Raw genomic sequence first — 18,858 nt, forward strand, 5'->3', positions numbered from 1 at the left:
GTGAAAGCAGGGATCAGCAGTTTGCCCAGGAGTAAGAGGTCAAGAGCCTCTGCTGTGATCTGTGGGGAAAGATGGAGAGATCTGAGGTGTTTAAACCAAGGGACACATTATACAGCTTTAGAGAGTGTGTGCTCAGTAACACCATGTAAGCCAAGAAGAGCTGGCTCTTACTGAGCGTTGACAGGGAGTATGGTAAAAGGACCTCGCTGGAAGCATTTCAAGTACCCATACCTGTTGAGCACTGGATGGAACAAATACAAGTGTTTAATTCTCTCTCTAGGTCAGAAATCATGAGGTATTTAGTAAGTGGAAGGGACACCTCATCCCTGACCAACAATCCAACATCTCAAGGCAAACGTGACCAGGGTAGAGGGCGCTACATCACTGTGAGCCTGTAAGCATCCTTAAGCAAGCAGGCTGCATCCTATTAGAGAAGGTGCTATATTAGTATGAGCCTGAAGGCATTCTTGAGCTAACACACTGCATCCTAGAGGAAGGTGCTACATCAGTGTGAGCCTGCAAGCATTATTGTGCAATCACATTGTATCCTAGGAGACAAGGTGCGACATCAGTGTGAGCTGCAAGTATCCTTGAGCAAACACATTGTATCCTCTCACAGTCTATGCCTTCACTTGCCTCATCTGCTCTGAGTTCATTTTGCCATCATCTGACTCCACTCTTCTTTAGCTATGTCAACTTTTAAGTTACATAAATATCTACAGTCTACAAGGCTGGCTGTAGCGCATGGGTAGAGCACTTGCCCTGTCCTTACCTCCAAACAAAGGCATAGTCCCAATTTCATTCCCCACTTCCAGAGATACATTATTTTTTCCTATAATTTGGGAAACATCATACATGCCATGTTCCCAGATTCTTGCTACATCTTTTTTTTTGTAAGATTTGCTTATTTATATGCATGAATACACTGTTGCTGTCTTTAGACACACCAGAAGAGGGCATCAGATATCTCCTTACAGATGGTTGTGAGCCACCATGTGGCTGCTGAGAATTGAACTCAGGACCTCTGGAAGAGCAGTTAGTGCTCTCAACCACTGAGCCATCTCTCCAGCCCATCTTGCTACATCTTAAGATAACAGTTTAGAACCAAAGTTATTTTTATGTATCTGTTTGCTCCTCAGAAGGGAAGGAGACTTTGTTCATTCATTTTTCTGTCAATAAGCTATCTGGACATCGTTCTGAAAACATGGACACCATAAGCTGAAAATGTGACAGGTCAGGGGTTACAGCCAAGTCTCTAGAGTGCAGAACTCATGTTGTTCTCATCCCTTGTTAGAAGCCAAGCAGTCAGAAGAAAACCCCTTCACGTGGGCTGCTGTTTGGGAACAGCACATTAAATAAAATGAATCTATCAGAATCAGGTGAACGGAAAGATTGTGGGGAGCAGGAGAGTTCAGAATAACAAGTGCAGAGCTATCCTTTCTCTAGCTTGAATTATGCTGGTCATTTGCCCTCTGTTCTTCTAGTTCAGCACATGAAATTCCAAGATCAACTCTCACAAACACAACAACATACCTTACTGCGCACCAAAGAAACTGGTTTCCAGTACATACCTGTGTTGGAAGAGGGGATCGTGGGTGAGCAGTTTTCCTTCTGGCAGGTTTCCATCATGGAAGATAAGGTCATAGTGGGAACCCCGTGATTACCTGGAAGAACATAGAGCATGTCCATACATGACCAAGTGAACGTAGCCACAGTGGCATATGAGTCCAGGGTAACTGAACTTCATTTTGGTAACGTTAGCCTGGAGATCTGAGTTTTGCCTGCTAAAGCAATTTTATAAATAAGGAATAGATCCATCGCCAATGTGCAAAACCTCCATTCTTTTAGTGGCTGTGATAAAGTAGTAATAATACCATTGACCTAAACCTCCACAAGTACTAACATTTCTACGGCCAGGTGTGTTCAGGGTTCTGGGTTCAGGGCTCTGACTGGAATGCCAGGACTGTTCCCTCCCCAGGGCAGTGAGCATTCTGTAGCTCACGCTACCAGCCCTGTAGCTGAGGAAAGGACCTTGGGTGGGCAGTTCTCTCTATGAAGTATGGCCCCAGAGAAAAAAGGCTTCAAACAGCCCAAGGATAAAAGACTCCAGGTCCCTGTTCTTCCTGAGTCCCCAGGAACCCCTCTTTCAGTGGCTTCTCTGGCGAGAAGATAATGACCTTTCGATTTGTACTAAACAAAGTTTGACTTGAAAGTTCGACTCATACACTGAGAGGATTGCAGGAAAAGTTACAAATATGATCTGGGGTCACAAGGAGATGTGAGGAATGGGAAGGCTAGGGAGGCAGCAGCGGCCATACATTGTGCTGCGACATCATAGAGAAGGAGTGTTATCTTTGGCAGTGATATGGGCAAGAGCGCATGGCTGGTGGTCAGAGAGGGACAGAGATGGAGTTCTGAGTGACCCCTGGTGGCATTCCTTTAGTGCTTGATGCATCCCACAAGGCTCTGACAGCCCAGAGTCCAAGGCTTTGGAGAACTGACAGGATATGAAAAAGCAGAGTTGTAACAAGAGCTGACAGATGGAGAAAAGTTAACACAAAATAATACAATCGAAGAGGGGGATGCAAGACCTACAGGAGAAAGAAAAGAGCTTTTTGCAGAAGGACTCATAATGCAGCCACAGGATTTATGAACATGAATATGAAGCAGGGGACCCAGGGGGTCACTGGGGTGGGATTCATAGGACCAAAGGGCACCAATGGACATACCAGGCTGAGTCTCACAAGCTTCTAGTCCAGTGTTCTCCACCAAGCAACCCACAGGTGGTGTGGGTCCTCAGAGCTGTGGTTGGAATGTCAGTTTGGGATTGGCAGGAGGGAAATCATAGGTTGTAAAGCCAGGAAGGCAAGTTCTCTTGACTCTGGGTAGATGAGAATGGGGGAGGGACAGGTGTGACGAGTGCTGTGTACTTGTCAAGGGACCTTTCCTTCCATGTGCTTTCCCATGACACTGTTCTGGCCATGCTGGAGTGGCAGCTTCCTGACTACTTAGCAGCAGATGGTAGGTCCAGAGGAGGGATCCACACACTCCTAAATCTCCAAGGATACCTGTGGATACCTGCGAGGCACGTGTCCTCCACTCTCCCCAGCTCTCCAAGGTACTTACACACAGCCCAGCTCTGACTCACCACCTCCCTGTCTGTGGGGTTTCTGATCTGCAACCCAAATGACTCCCACTGCTGGAGTGTGCTAGCCTCAATAATTTCACAAAGCTGAGCAGCTTTGTGAGCGACAGTGTCCAAAAGGCAAAGAACAAAGAAACCATGTGCCAACCGAGATCCAGTGTAGTCCAGATACTTCCACCAAAACACAGTCTGAAGCCTGGTTGTGAAGTATCTGGGGGTAGAACCAGGGGCAGCCTTTAAGGGGTGACAAGACATGGGGGCTCTCTCCTCATGCTTGGATTCACGCACTTGTGCCTTACTAGCTTATCGTGGGTTCATCATAAAGTCTAGCTCGCCTCTTCTCACTGTAGCGCGAGCGCGCGCGTTTGTGTGTGTGTGTGTGTGTGTGTGTGTGTGTTTGTGTGTGTGTATGCCCACCCCATGCTGTCACCATCACCAGAACAGTCTCTTCAGATGCCAAGCAGATTAAAGTCCTATGCTGTTAGATTTCCCCCAGCCTCTGGAACCATGAACTAAATAAACATCTATTCTTTTTTTTTGGGGGGGGGGTTGGGATTTTTTGGTTTTGTTGTTGTTGTTGTTGTTGTTGTTGTTGTTTTGTTTTTGAGACAGGGTTTCTCTGTATAGCCCTGGCTGTCCTGGAACTTTGTAGACCAGGCTGGCCTCGAACTCAGAAATCCGCCTGCCTGGGATTAAAGGTGTGCGCCACCATCTATTCTTTATAAGCCACAAGGTCTCCGGTAATCTGTTATAGCAACAGAAAGCAGACTTAAGACAGATGCTATTACGATGTGTTAGAAATGAAATTTAAAATATGGAAACCAAGATTTTTTTTCTAGGCTCTTAAGCTATGAAACAAACTATTCCAACCATGGAGCATGAGGGATTTACGTCTGCTGGCTGTCCCTATGTGCTGCACTTTCATAGTACTTACAAAAGTTTTCTTTGACTGATTTCTATAAAATGGTGCATATGTATTTTCAGTAGAGAAAGAGCTTGAAATTTTAGCTTTAGTGTTTTATACTGCCTTTTTCCTATTTCTAAAAAATGTACATTCATAATATAGCACTAACTTCATCATCCAAGAACTTAAAATATTCACCATCGAATTTGAAAACCAGCCCCTACTGTACATTTTTGTTCTGTAAGTTTTAATGCTTCAGTTTCTCCACTGAACAAACGGTGGCCAGGCCTCTAATCTAGCAAGGAATTAAAATTTGAGGCTCATACAGTGCTGAGGTTAGACGGTTCCTAAGGAGTTTAGAAAGAACCGAGATCTGGGCCTTACAAAGGTGCCTTTTCTCCACACACAGGAAGTGTAATGTAATAATGATTTGCAACTTCAGTGTCCCTCAAAGGCCATAAAAAACGAGGCCTTGGTCACCATCCAAGTGAGCTATCAGATCTTTTGAGAGGTGAGGCCTAGTGTGTAGTGAGAGGTCACTCTGGCTGTACCCTTGAAGGGGTGTCAGGAACCTTCTCTCTCCCTCTTCCTCAAAGTCACAACAGGGCGAGAATCTTCGCTCAACCACAATACTCTCTGTCTCACCATAGGTCTCAGGTGTTGAGGCTAAATGACCATTAACTGAAAACATGAGCTGCCAAAATAAGTCATTTCCTTGTATTAAAGTTATTTTCTTGGGCTTTTTGTTACAAGAGATGGAAAGCTGGCAGCATGCGTGTGAAACTCTAGAGAAAGCCTATGAGGCAACAACAGCATTCACATTCCCAAGAACTAAGTCTAATACTCGGCGTGGAGTTCAAGAGTATCTCCCAGTGTTGTAATTTAAAATGTGTAAAGCTGATGTTTCTGTGGCTTGTGCAGCCCATTTAGACTCACTAATAAATGACCAGCCCCTGCTTAGTCATTCCATAATCTTATTAAAGACATCACCATACACTGTCAATTTTGTAATTAAGGATTACATGCTAAAGGAAAGACAGGACACTGCAAATGTTTCCACTAATTAAATCTCAATGGTTTGGGAGAGAAAGTGATGTCGTTTTGTGATTTCCCATCTCTATAAACAGTAGTTTGTGAAAGCAAGAAAACAGCACAATGTAGAATCATGGTTTCTATCAAGCAAACCAGGGGAAAGGTTAAGAAAGGGATTAGTCCAGCAACAAGGGTATATATGCCAGGTGAGAAGCAAAGGACAGTGACAACAGGGGAGGCCAGCTCCTGGTGCCAAGGCCTCTCAGTGAGAACACTGGGTGCTGTCTAAGCGATCGGGTGGCAAACGTCATGCAGAGACTCCAGCAGCCATGCACTGAAGACTGGGGTCCTTTAAGCACAGCTCTGGTGTTCATCTGCTCAAACACACTTAGTACTGCCTGATGATCACCATTTATCAAAGCATTTATCATTTTAAGTTATTTGGATATAATGCAATGCCTGCGGGATAATGGCCGAGCGGCCGCTCTGAGGTCCTTTGGGGAAACGGAAAGAAGAGGAACAAGAGAATCCTCGGGTCTCCTGCAGCAAAGCTGCCGCTGCCTCCTGCTGTACACGCAGCATTACGAAACCCTGTAGGATGGAGCACAGATGATTTCTCCCGTGTATTTCCCAACCACTCTGATCGTGTGCAGGCTAAAGTATTTCAAATCCTCGGCTCTTACATGCTGTATTAGTTACTTTAATCATTGCTGGGATCAAGCACCTAACAACGAGCAACTGGAGGAAGAAACGAAGTTTATTTTGGCTAACAGTACAAAGGGATACAGAGCCACAAGGCAGCAGCCAAGGCAGCGCAGAGGCAGCCGGTCACACCATGTTAGCTGCCAGGAAGTGGACAGCAGACCGGAAGTGAGGCCAGACTACCCAACCGCAGGGCCCACCCCAGTCAATCACTTCCTCTGTGAGGCTCCACTGGCTAAGTCAGGGCCAGCACATGCGGACCAGATGTTCAAACCCAGGAGGTGAGGAGGACGCCCGGCCCTCAAACCACAGCAGCGGTAAACAAGACCACAATTCAAAAGTGAAAACTTTATCTCAGATTGTCCGAAATCCCACCAACAAGGGGTGGACAAGTTACAAGGGCAGGGAAGAGCTCTGAGCGTAGGGAGGCTACCTGTGACTGGAGTTCTGTTTTTCAGTCTGTCCACCTCCATGGTGAAGTCGTCCTTTAAGAAAAGGAAGCCGATGATGGAGAACAGGTAGACCAAGATAAGAGCCAAGACCGCGGTCAGGATGATGGAGCGGCCGTTCCGTGTGACGCTTTTGATGACATTCAGCAGGGTCTCTTCTCTATATACCAAATCAAAAAGCTACAGAAATAATAATAATTAAAAAAATAACCTTCAAACAAATAACATTTTACAATAAACCCAAACAGTTGAGTTAGAACGGTGGTTCTCAACCTTCCTAATGCTGTGACCCTTTAATACAGCTCCTCATGGGTGGTGACCCCAACCATAAAATTATTCAGTTGCTGCTTTATAACTGTAATTTTGCTACTGTTATGAATCGTAATGTAAATATCTGATATGCGGGGGGGGGGGGTCGCAGCCCACCAACCATTGAGCTGGAAAACAAGGCACAGTTTCAGTGTAGACAGCTCTGGTAGCATGTAATGTGCATACATTGGCTTCATAATAGGTGTTACACGCTTTGTTGTGACCCTGCAGAACTGCACACTCGCTCACATTTGAACTTAGAGAATTTATAATCTTAGGCCCATGTAGTTTATGGACAGTTGGCAAATTCATTAAATTTATCATCCATTCAAGGAACTGAAAATGAAACGAAGAGAAATTTTATGAGCCTGTGCCATAGAAAATATCTGAATCTAAAATATTTGGGAAATGCGGACCCTCTTCCTTACTAAAAAGATAAACAAATGAGGATACAAACCCGTGTCCATTTATACCTTTGAAAGCAGAGCCACAAACAAAAAAGTAACAGTTTTGCCAATTCCCTTCCTCTAACCCGTTATTATCTGTCTTTAATGGGAGGCCATCTCTACTCACTAATCAAAACTCAAGCACATGGCTTCTGTCTGCAGCCAGTGTTGAGAACCATTTTATCATATATTGCTACATTAAAAAACTGAAATTACGAATTAGCAAGTGAATGAGATCTAGTTAAAAGAAAAAAAGCTATATTCATTTTCAAAATGTTTGAAATTAATCCTATCTTCAAAACTGAGAGGCTCGGGACTTGTGTCTTGCTTTCTGGAGATGATAGCTAGAAACTGTGTCGGGCTGGCCGGGTCAGTGAGGCACTGCGTTTCCTCCTCAAAGCTCTTAGTTTGCTGTGTTACACAATTACTTCCCACTGTAATCAGGGCGTCGTCAATCACTGCTTTACACAGCCTGTGTTTGGGACACAGCATTTGATGAGTGAAGTTCTTTAAAAAGTCACTACTTTGCTATCTGTTTCTCTCTGGGGAAGTGCAGCTATTGTCAGAATCGAAGTCAATATTCTTTGATAAAGATGAACTAATTATCGTAAACGCAACCTTGAAACTGTCAATGTTCTGGCTTCTCCAACGTTTTTCACCACTTTGGTTGACATGAGGGGGTTTTATTTTAACTCATCAGTGGCCAGAGCACATGGTGTCCATAGTGATGAAACAAGAAACTCTGCCCCAGACAAGGGGGTGGGCGAGGACTGACACCCAAACATCCCTCACAAATTCAACTTTACTGAATGTTCATACCAACTCCTTTCCTTGTTCACGACTACAGGGAAGTAAATGGAAAATGGAAGTGGCATTTGGGGACGATGAGAAGGATGTGAAATTGGGTGTGGTCATGCACAGGCACTAGCCCAACATTGAGGAGACTGAGGCAGGAGGATTGTGAGCTAGAGGCCAGCCTGGGCTACATAGTGAAGCAAGTCATCTCAGAAAAAAAACCAAAAGAATCTGAAAAAAACACTGTCTAAAGATTTAAATATGCACAGCTAAGCTTAAGCTAATGATGATGACATAACCTAACAATGATAACATGATGATACATACTTCTCCTAAGAAATTCCAAAAATAGCATAACTTATGCTTGCTTAAAAAACTAACAAAATCCCAAAGGCTAAGGTGTACGAGGCTTCATCCCGGGCTTGGCAGTGATCATCTATAAGGCAGTACTCACCAGGAAGCTGTAGAAGAACTCGTGGACAAAGAGGCCAAGCATGCAAACCAGGACATAGGCCACGTGGTAAAGAAAGGCCATGTCCAGAATGACTGCTCGGTAGCCTCTGGTGAATGTGCCTCGGTTTCCCACAAAACTCACCAGGAACACGATTTTATTACATAGCTAAAGGGGAGGAAGAAGGTAGGATTTTAGTGCTTCAAGCTCATCTATAGAACAAGACACTGTATTCCCAAGTCTTTGGCTTCATTTCTCTGTGACCTCCTGCGTTGGTTTTCAGGTAGTTCACAAATGCACATCTAAACAAGCACACACACAACTGGTTCCCTTGAGGCTCTCAGGGCAGAGAATGCCAGCAACACCGACTGAGTGTAAACCTGGCTCTTCCTTATTCCTGGATTACCTAGTTCTTGCCATGGGAAGCCCAACAGTTTCTGAAAAACTGTCATCCAATATCTTAGCTCACAGACCCCTTCATAGGTAGATAACACCAAGCATTCACAATGATTACTGCCATGACTCTTCAAATGCTCCTCAGATACCTATGACTATGTTTCTATATTTATGCCTTTCGAAGATAGGCTAGTCTTTGTAATACTTGATTTTTATGTACATTATATGCATGCATACATATACATCTTATCAAACTTGAGAGAGTATGAAATCTTTCCCATCAATGTCCTAAAGTCTGAATCAGTGCAGGTAAGATGAAAAACTGGTAATTATTGCATGTCATGTTGTGATGGTCCAATCAGACCAACAACACAGCCAGCCACTATAGGCAGAATCTTTTCCTACATTTCCCCAGATAACTGTCCATCCTCTTGATAATCAATAATAATCTCAATAATCAGTAATAATCTCAATTATCAATCACCTCAAACCCCTTTCACCTTCGTGCCAACAGCTTCAGCAGACGTCAAGCGGAAGCCTTATTTTACTGGTCAGCCATTTCCATTCTCACTCAGTAGAGCTGAGATATGATGGAGACTTCACAATGACTGCTCAAGAGCGAATCAGATACTAGAGAAAACTGCTGAAAAAGCAATGGATCCATGACAAAGGTCCAGTGTCTGACAAGTTGAATGCACAGCCAAGGTAAGAATGTGTGTCTGAAAAAGCAATGTCAAACCCTTCCTCTGAATGGTTTTTGAGTGACCCTGTTCAAATTTACACAACTGCCTTATGTCAACTCACCTACCCTGGTCCATCAATGTGATGTAGAAAGAGATTCTACAAAACTAGAACTAAAAATCATCTCTTCACAAGGATAAATTATATGACACAGACATATGGTTCGCATGTCGTTTCCCAACTAAGATGAGTTACAAAAAATATGCAGAAAAACTATTTATAAAGTGGACATGCCAGAGAGTAACAGACTAAACTAAATTCTCAAAATACATTTTAGTTGGATAATATAAAAGACAGGATGCATTTCTGCCTGAATGGGACGTGGCCGTATTAGTATGAAAAATAAAGAGTCTTGCTTTGCTTGTTTGCAGTGGGGGCATTGTATGAGCCTTGACCCATAGCTGGGTGCATATGTTTCTGTTCTCTAGAGATATATGGAAGTGGGGTGGGGTTGACAGGAGCAGTGGTCTCCAAGTGTTCCCATTGAGTTCCGAGATGGGTGAAGTCATTATGTTTAAGACATTCATGCCAAAGACAAACAAATGCCAGAATTATATATACATATATGAAAGGGCTGGAATCCTGCTTTCTATGACAGGAAGAAATTTGTAAATCTTTTATGTAGTACTTTCCATGAGGGCTGGGGCTGTTTATAGAAGAACAAGCTTTGAACACATTCTCCCTGTTTGTGTCATCACTTCATTGACAACATTTAACTGGGCCTTCTGTGTGGATACCATGATGCAGCCAGTCAGTTCTATGGCAAGCTTCCCCATAGGCCATGCTAAGCAATGGTGTGAAGACATGGCTACAGGGCCATGCCCTGCTGAGCCGGTGGATCCAACCTTGAAACAGCAATGCCACAGCATGCCATAACATATCCCACTCTGCTTCCTTTTCCATTTATTCCTCAGAGTTGCATGCAGTGTCACCTTTGGGGGTGACCTGAATGATAATGAAGTGGATAGAAGGATGGAGATACAGCTCCATGGAAGCTCTCAGGGTCTTTCAAAAGTAGCACACTACCCAAACAGTTTACCAAGAGTTCTTGTCACAGCAAAGGTAAAATCAATGTTTGCTCATGAGTTAGTGTCTGGTAAAGGGCAAGCATTGACTGCATCCAAGTAAATAAACCACACAGTTATGTAGTCTCCTCATATGTCCTCACAACTGGTAGACACATCTTTGCAGGATTTTCAGGGCGTGATAAAGTGCAAAGATGGAATTCACATGGCCCAGAGCACTAACTTCATTCTTGACACAACCCTCTGTTTCTAGAGGGTTTTGTTCACATCTGTACAGATGGGTCCAGACATTAATCATTAAGATTTATTTTATTATTTATTCATAAGGATGTTTGAGTATACCCAAGTGTGGGCAGTGCCTTTGGAGGCCAGAAGAGGGTGATGGACGCCTGGATCTGGAGTTTCAGAGAGCTGAGAACTTCATGACTTTGGTGCTGGGAACTAACTGAGCTGGGTCTTCTGAAAAGACAGCAAGGGTTCTTAATGCTGAGTCATACCTCCAGCCCCAGAGCCAATCCATCTAAAGATGCCTCCTGGCTCCATAACTTTTGTCCCTTTTCACTGTTTTATGTGGTCACAGAAATTGACCACTGCTTTGTGTTGGTATTTGTGTTGTTCCTTTGGTCTCATTCAGGACTCTGTCCCTGATCAGAATATCTAATTTGTTACGATGGAAAAACATGATCTATTTTCCAAGAAAAAATTGTAAAGTGCTGAGGTATTGAAAAGGTAAAACTACACTCACTGTCTCTAATAATATCCACATTTTCATCAACTGTGGAAACCAACCATTTCACCAAAAAATAAGATGATTTAACTCCATAATCTCTACGTCAACGGTGTCACAACTTAGGCAGGATAAAATCTTAAGGTCAGTATAGAAAGCAAAATTTACACGCAGTCAAATATCACCATGGAAATCTTCTTAACTGCCAGCAGGGCAGTGTAGTAAACACAGGCAGGGTGACCAGCACCACTCAGGATGTTCAGCTCAGCTTTGGAGAAGATCTGTATGTTGAGAACTGTGTTACAGAAACAGTGACATCCAGTGACCACATTGAACAAAACATTGTGTGTGCATCTCAAAGACAGAATGTGAAAGGAACGTTTTGGTTCAGAATATGTATTGGGGCTTGTGTGTTTAGAGAAGGCATCACAGGACTCAGCTCTACAAATTAACAGTGGCATGCAGTCACCCATAAAATTGCAGATACACAGCTAAGAACACCACATTCTGCTAAGCACTCTGGTGACTGTTAATGGCCTGGTTCTAAACACAAAACAAAACAAAATAAAAGAAAACAACAAAACAAAACAAAACAAAGGCTCATTTGGTTTTCCTCTGTGCAAAGCAGGTAGAACAAATGCTAGCATTTCCACATTAAAATAACTGTGAGAAAGACTAGTGCATTGAGTGAACCAGAGTTTCCCAGACATTATTAGAAAGGGCAAAAATACCAAAAGTAGTAAGCCTTCAGATGTTGCTAAAGGGCATTTATGTGGACTTGGGGTATGGCTCTGTAGTAGAGTACTTGCGTAGTATATTGCCCAGGATTCAGTTCCTAGCATCAGAAGGAAACCTTTAGTTATATTTACTGTGTTATTCTTTCTTACAAAGAATCTAAGCTGCAAAGATGAGTGGAGTGGTTAAGGAGGATGTAGCATCCATATAAAGCATCAGAAACCTCTTTAACCAACAGGAGATGCTAAACCTGTATAAATGAAGTTTGCAATATGTTCAATGATGTAAGCAAATGGTGAGTGCCCCAGGTTTATACACGGACCCTGTAGTTCTCAGAACGTTAATGTATATCAACAGTAGCTAAGGTTATCACACTATGCATGAGAAGAAAACTGTGTAATTGTGTAACATGTATGTTGCAACACTCAGAATCACTGAGACACATGTGATGGGAAAATCTAACTGAAATCTAGACATATTTCAGGCTCTGCAAATAAATTAAATTTTATCATAATAAACTAAAATCCCATAAATACTAAGATCTTTCTTACCTCTATTATGATTCTTTCCTGTAAAACTTTTCATATTTGCTTAACACTGAGGGACGATGTCTAGAAACAAGTTACTATGAGAGCTAAGACACAAACACATCATGGTGGCAACACTTTCTGATTAATTAGTGGTTTGAATATCAGATTCTCAGATACAGTACATGAGAGACATTATTACCAGTGTATAATAGTAACTGATCTTTTCTGGATTTTCCACACCAAGATTTTCAACTAACCTCAGCAGCCAGATGAGGGTAGACCAGTTGTCCACACTACACTTTCACTCACAAGAGGGATATAATCAGAGATTGGCTGCTTCTTGTTATGGCCAAATTATCTTTTGTTTTTTCAAGTCTAATATCTATTATTTTTAGAAGTCACAGCATCACCTGTTATGCAATGCAAATGTTATGTGTACAAATTAAATTATTCATATATTAATACCTAAGGTATTAAAAATAAGATTCATGTTCTTATTTGAATTTTCCTCTGTCATAAGTAAAGATAAATCAAGATACTTGTGTAATGAATTTATGTGAAGAGGGAAAATAGATTACAATTCACTAAATTAATTATATTAATCTATGTGCTACCAAATATAATTATAAATATAAACTTTTATATTAACATCTGCAGCAGTATTAAATTATAGTGACTTCATTAAATTATTATATTTGCCTCAAGTCAACATAGATTATTTTCTTTGGTTAAATGATCCCTGGGTAGTGGTAGTGTGTGGCTGAATAACATGCTTTAATGCTATTGGAATCCTGGAAAATTCATGGAGTTAGTAACACAGACATGTCTATATGCTTAATACTTTCTCATAAAGCTATTAAATAAGCACCTGGCTTTGGCAAAATAATTATTTTTATGGTGGAATGATTCCCACCCAAGCACGTGGAAGTTATCACATTATATTGTCCTACAGGAGACAGGAAAGGAACGCCAGATGTTTTTAGTTCACCATCAGCCCAAACATTCAAATATTATCCCTTACCTCTGTCTACATATTCCCCCTACCCCCACCCCCGCCAAAGCACATGCGTTCCAGATGGCAAGAAGCATCCCTCCACTCTTGGTGTTCTACATGTCTACCATATCATGCATCAGGTGCAGCAAATATCTGTTATCTTGTGTACAACTCTGCCTGGCTCTTCCTTCACTTTCTTAAACTTGGATTATTTCTCACTTAGGTTAATGCCTTATTGAAAGTCAATGATCAATTTATGGATAATATTTACTTCCTCAAAGCATATAACTTCATGCTCAGTATGCTTTCTAGAGAAGCAAACTAAGCCAAAGACAGTGGTGTAGACAAATTTATACATATTCATGATGGTTCTCTAGTTATCTAGCTTACATTCAAAGCAAAGACAGTATAAACTCGGATCGTAAAATCACTTCTGTCCCAATGCCAAGGGCGGGCTGGAGGGAAGTGGAGATGCGAGTGAGCCTGGAGGAGTAAGATGCTTAGCACCATTGAGATAGGGAAGTATAGTAAACAGATTGCACAGAAACAAGGTCAGGGGGTGAGCAAAGACTGGACTCATGCACTGGTGTGACAGCTCCAGTCTCCATGAAACCTAGAGAAGGGTGTGTGTGACACTTTTTGAACCCTCTTCACTGGCAGTAACTGAGAAGTTGGCTGTTTTGAATATTCTAACAACTGGGAGCTCTGGAATACTGCCCAACATTTGAAGAATTGTGATAAAAATCAACGTCAGAAACCCTGAGAAAACAGAATTGGTTATGTTGCCTCATCTTGATAATCCTTAAAAGTTGGTTGAGTAATTTATTTATTTTTAATAAATATTGACCACTCATCCATTCATTCACTGATTAATTGATTTATTAAAAAATATTTATAGACAGCCTGTGATAAACCAGATATATAACAGTCAACTACCATCCTCAATAAATATATAAAGTAGTATAACCCCAGCTAAGACATCAGGGCATAGGACACTGAGTTAAGATTGCAATGAAAGTTACAGGGAGTGTTTTAGGTACTAATTAGGTAGATATAACAATATTTATGTGATTTCTGACCATTTGTCATTTTTACCAATTTCATCTCCTTACAGATACACTTTGCATAAATTTGGCACAGAGTCCCTTCAATGTTTTGTTTTTTGTTTAGATTATTTCTACAAATCTGTCGATTGCTTCTTGGCCTGACACTTCCAGTCTGTTCATTGTACCCTTACTGAACTAACAGTCCAAAGTTCCTTTCCTGTTCTAATCTACTAGAACTCGGTAGGGAAGGAGAGAAATCTCACCTATTCCTTTTATAAGTTTATAAGATTTTCTCATATAAAAGGAGCACAATTTTGCATCTTACTTTTTGTCTAGCAGTCTTTTTTCCCTCTTGAGTCACTTGATAGAAATCTATTGAATATAATTTAATCTTTTGGGATGATTTAGAACCTTCTTGGGCATGTTAACAGTAGCTAGGTCATTTTTGTTTTGTCTTGTTTTGTTTTTTTTACAATAATAGCACGTATGACACAGAAAGGACATTAAAACTGATGAACAGCAGAATTGAGTCAGGCTGCAAGGCTGCGCAAATGTATCAATGTATCCATCATCTTCTTGTTCTTTCTCAATAAATTAAAGCATTCACAAATGATACTCTTGTTGATAGAGATTCACAGCAAACCAGAATTCACTGCGTACACAAGAATAAAAGCATACAGCTAGATTATATTCACACTTAGTATGTCTGAATTCCATAAGATACAAAGCTAAGCAGTGTACTTACATTGGCAGCACCAAGTAGTATTAGCGTTGGCCCCAGACCGATGGTGTATATCGATCTGAGCATGACAGACACGAGGAATGGCCGGATGCCCACGGGCTTGGAGAAGAAGAACAGCATAGATGTGCAGATCGCCACTGCTACCCAAAGGAGGACTGAGAACATCGGGGAGAGTGTGCCTGGAAATGCGAACGGGTTACTTGTCAGCAATAACACAGGAAAAGCACAGAAATCTTGGCTTCTGTGCTTCATGTGCAGATAAAGCCATGGTACGCTGGATCTCAGAACAACCCATTCCATGTTCTACCCCGAGGAAACACTTCAGAATATGTTACTCCTCCTTCTACTTCCAAAGATTTGTGAGGGGATTTCAGGCTACATAAATATTTATTAGTTAACATTCTTTGCATCAGGTCTTAGAAATTTCTCTCCTGTGGGAGGGATTGGTGAGATGTTTTAGATAGATATGCTTCACTTGGGGACCTCAAGTCAAAGTTCACGATTAATGGTCATGAAAAATCAAGGATCATTTCTTATTAACTCATCGTTTCCCTTGTTCTTTTTTTATTAGATATTTTCTTTATATACATTTCAAATGTTATCCCTAAAGTTCCCTATACCCTCCCCCTGCCCTGCTCCCCTACCCACCCACTCCCACTTCTTGGCCCTGGCATTCCCCTGTACTGGGCATATAAAGTTTGCAAGACTAAGGGGCCTCTCTTCCCAATGATGGCCAAATAGGCCATCTTCTGCTACATATGCAGCTAGAGACACGAGCTCCGGGGGTACTGGTTAGTTCCTATTGTTGTTCCACCTATAGGGTTGCAGACCCCTTCAGCTCATTGGGTGCTTTCTCTAGCTTCTCCATTGGGGGCCCTGTGTTCCATCTTATAGATGACTGTGAGCATCCACTTCCCTTGTTCTTCTAGTATCAAATTGTCATACTATGGATTTCTTGAAAGAATTCAGTTTGGGCCAACAAGATGGCTCAGCAGGGGAAGGTACTTGCCACCAAGCTCAATGACTTGAGTCTGGTCCCCAGAAACCACACAGCAGAAGAAGAGACCCAACTCCTACAGGTTGTTTGACCACCACACACAGACATACACACACACACAGCAAACAGATAAATACTTAAGTGTAAAAAAAAAAAAAGAAACCTAATTTGTAGAACACTTAGATTTTATAAAATAGAAATGCTTTAAGTGTTAAAAACACACGTGCACACACCTACATGAGTATTTTAAGTGTTAAAACACATATCTACATATGAGTAAGCTTCGTGTGTTAAAAGACACATACATGTGTCCACATATGAGTGCTGAACACTGACTCAAGTTCCAAACATATGTTAGGCTATTTATTTATTCATCAGGAAATAAAAGCTTTATGGAGCTGGGCAGAGAGCCAAGCCAGGAAAGTTCCTGCATCGAGAGCATGAGAATCTGAACCTGACCCCCTACACCCCAGTAATAATGGTGAGTATGCTGGGATCCAGCTGCTATGTAGGTAGAGACAGACAGAACCCTGGGGCTTTGTGGCTAGTCAGTCTAGCTGATTGGGTGAATCCCAAGTCACTGAGGGACCTTGTCTCAAAATGCAAGGTGAATAATGTCATGAGAAATAACACTGAGCCTGACCTCTTGCTTCCATATATGTGCACACACATTTATACACTCATGTACCTATATACAAAAACATGTATACACACACTTACACACATACATGCAGGCATACATTCACATACACACATGCACATGCATGCACAGAGGTAAAAGAAAAGTTTCCTATGATTTTTAAATGGACCATATAATAAACCATATTCCTTAGAAATTTCTCACAAATGAAGTTTAAACAATCTTCCATTGAAAAAGAAGTGCAATTCATTGACTCCCTTTCAAGAGTGGCTGGGGTGTGCTGCATCTGCAGAAGTAACTTCAGGCACTATACTATTGGCTTGGCTGATGGTACCAGGACCGTCAGGATGACATGGGTCATCATCTTCCAGATGACACGGGCAGGAGGAAAACACCAAGCTAGAGATTTCTCCACAGCTTCCTGTGCCAAAACTTCAACAACGATGCTTGCTCTGTCATCCACATCTATTTTTACCATAACACTGACTTCTGACACAAAACCCACTGAGGGCTTTCATAAGCAAGGCTTTGGGGTTAACATCAAAACCCTGGATGAACCCATACATATCCTTTGATGAATTTTGTATTCACTGAGGACCAATGCATCTAAAAATTACAAAGATTCTGTCAGACAGTTGTAACTACCCCAAACAATACATGAACAATATTAAGTTAGGTGTGCTTTGAAACCCTGGCTCTGTAACAATGCTTTTTATTGTGGTTTAGGTATGATTTGACTGCTTTCCCAAAGGCTCCCAGATGTCAAGCTTGGACCTGGAGAAATACTGCAGAGGCAATGGAATCTTTAAGAGGTGATTGATGCATTACAGCAGGGAACTCAGATTACAGACTACTGCCTTTGGAAGGGATTGGTGTTGGCATAGCAGGCACCAGACACTCCCTTGAGAGCATGTTGCAAAGTGTGGCTCCCCTGCCCATATAACCCCTCCACCCACAGCCACATCCCTTTCTGCTTCTCCATCAAGTTGTGATATAACCAAGGAGGGTCCCCACCTGGAGTGAAGAGACAGGGATAGCTGATCATAGACTTCCCATATCCAGAGCAGGGAACTAAATAGACATTTGACTCATGAAATACACAGTGTCAGGTATCTTGTTAGAGCAATATTTTTGTTATTGTGGCAGCTTCAAATAAACAGGAGTTAAAAGAAGGTTGTGTGGCTGTAGACATGGCTCAGAATTAAGAACACTTGCTGCTAGCTCTTCCAGAAGACTCTGGTTCAATTCCCAGCAATGGTGGCTCACAACTGTGTGTGACTCTAAACCTAGGGAATCCAATACCCTCTTCTAGCCTCCACAGGCACCAGGTATGCACATGGTGTATAGACATTCACACAGGCAAAACACCTGCACAAAGAAAGAAAGAAAGAAAGAAAGAAAGAAAGAAAGAAAGAAAGAAAGAAAGAGGAAGGAAGGAAGGAAGGAAGGAAGGAAGGAAGGAAGGAAGGAAGATAATTTTTAAAATATTGGAAAGAGAGAGTTCATCTTCTTCCTCATCAAAATAGGTTACTGACTTACATTTGACACTGGTTTATGGGTACTCTACCTAGCAAAAGCAAGCCATCTGCCTTGACTCCGCAGCTTTCCATGAGGAATACAGAGAGTTTCTTTAGCATTCCAGTGTTTGTGATGACTCTCGGGTCTCCATTAAAACACAAAATCTACAAATGTGTGGGGCAGCCCTACCCTGACACACTGTGTTTTGCAACAATCAATCAATACTTGTTTATCAAGTAGACAAAATATGCTCTGGGGACTTCATAGTGAACAAGTGGCTAAATATTTATTAACACTCAGGTTGTGCAGCTATACCTGGCTTTCTACAGGAGATCTGGGCATCCAAACTCTGTGAGCCATCAGGTTAGTTCCAATCTGATGAGTCATGCTTTGGGGAAACAGATAAACAAACAACAACAACACAACCTCTCCTCCTCCTCCTCCAACAACAACAACAAACAACAACATAACCTCTTTGTCACTCTAGAGACAGGTCTAACATTTTTCAAAGCTAGTCTCAGTGGAGTGTGGTAA

At 41.9% G+C, this 18,858-nt stretch overlaps 1 protein-coding gene and 1 long non-coding RNA gene across 6 annotated transcripts in view; one reads left to right on the forward strand and one right to left on the reverse strand.

The window, feature by feature from the left end:
- Nucleotides 1–18,858, reverse strand: part of Itpr2 (inositol 1,4,5-triphosphate receptor 2) — a 393,960-nt gene that overhangs the window by 56,709 nt on the left and 318,393 nt on the right. For 3 of the 4 annotated variants that reach the window (NM_010586.2, NM_019923.4, XM_017321411.2), the window contains 4 exons: nucleotides 15,173–15,348; nucleotides 8,237–8,401; nucleotides 6,217–6,412; nucleotides 1,572–1,664 (listed from right to left, as the gene is read on the reverse strand). In NM_010586.2, the coding sequence (NP_034716.1) occupies nucleotides 1,572–1,664; nucleotides 6,217–6,412; nucleotides 8,237–8,401; nucleotides 15,173–15,348 (630 nt within the window). Of the gene's footprint in view, nucleotides 1–1,571; nucleotides 1,665–6,216; nucleotides 6,413–8,236; nucleotides 8,402–14,238; nucleotides 15,080–15,172; nucleotides 15,349–18,858 lie in introns of those variants that run through there. The other variant, XM_006507026.4, reaches the window with a different exon arrangement.
- Gm35768 overlaps nucleotides 1–18,858 on the forward strand; it is a 45,165-nt gene that overhangs the window by 20,906 nt on the left and 5,401 nt on the right. The window contains exons 1-4 of one of the 2 annotated variants that reach the window (XR_003956374.1): nucleotides 5,919–6,064; nucleotides 9,144–9,334; nucleotides 16,545–16,647; nucleotides 17,533–17,618. This is a non-coding gene — a long non-coding RNA (predicted gene, 35768). Of the gene's footprint in view, nucleotides 1–5,918; nucleotides 6,065–9,143; nucleotides 9,335–16,544; nucleotides 16,648–17,532; nucleotides 17,619–18,858 lie in introns of those variants that run through there. The other variant, XR_003956373.1, reaches the window with a different exon arrangement.

Source organism: Mus musculus, chromosome 6, assembly GCF_000001635.26.
Source record: "Mus musculus strain C57BL/6J chromosome 6, GRCm38.p6 C57BL/6J".
NCBI lineage: Eukaryota > Metazoa > Chordata > Mammalia > Rodentia > Muridae > Mus > Mus musculus.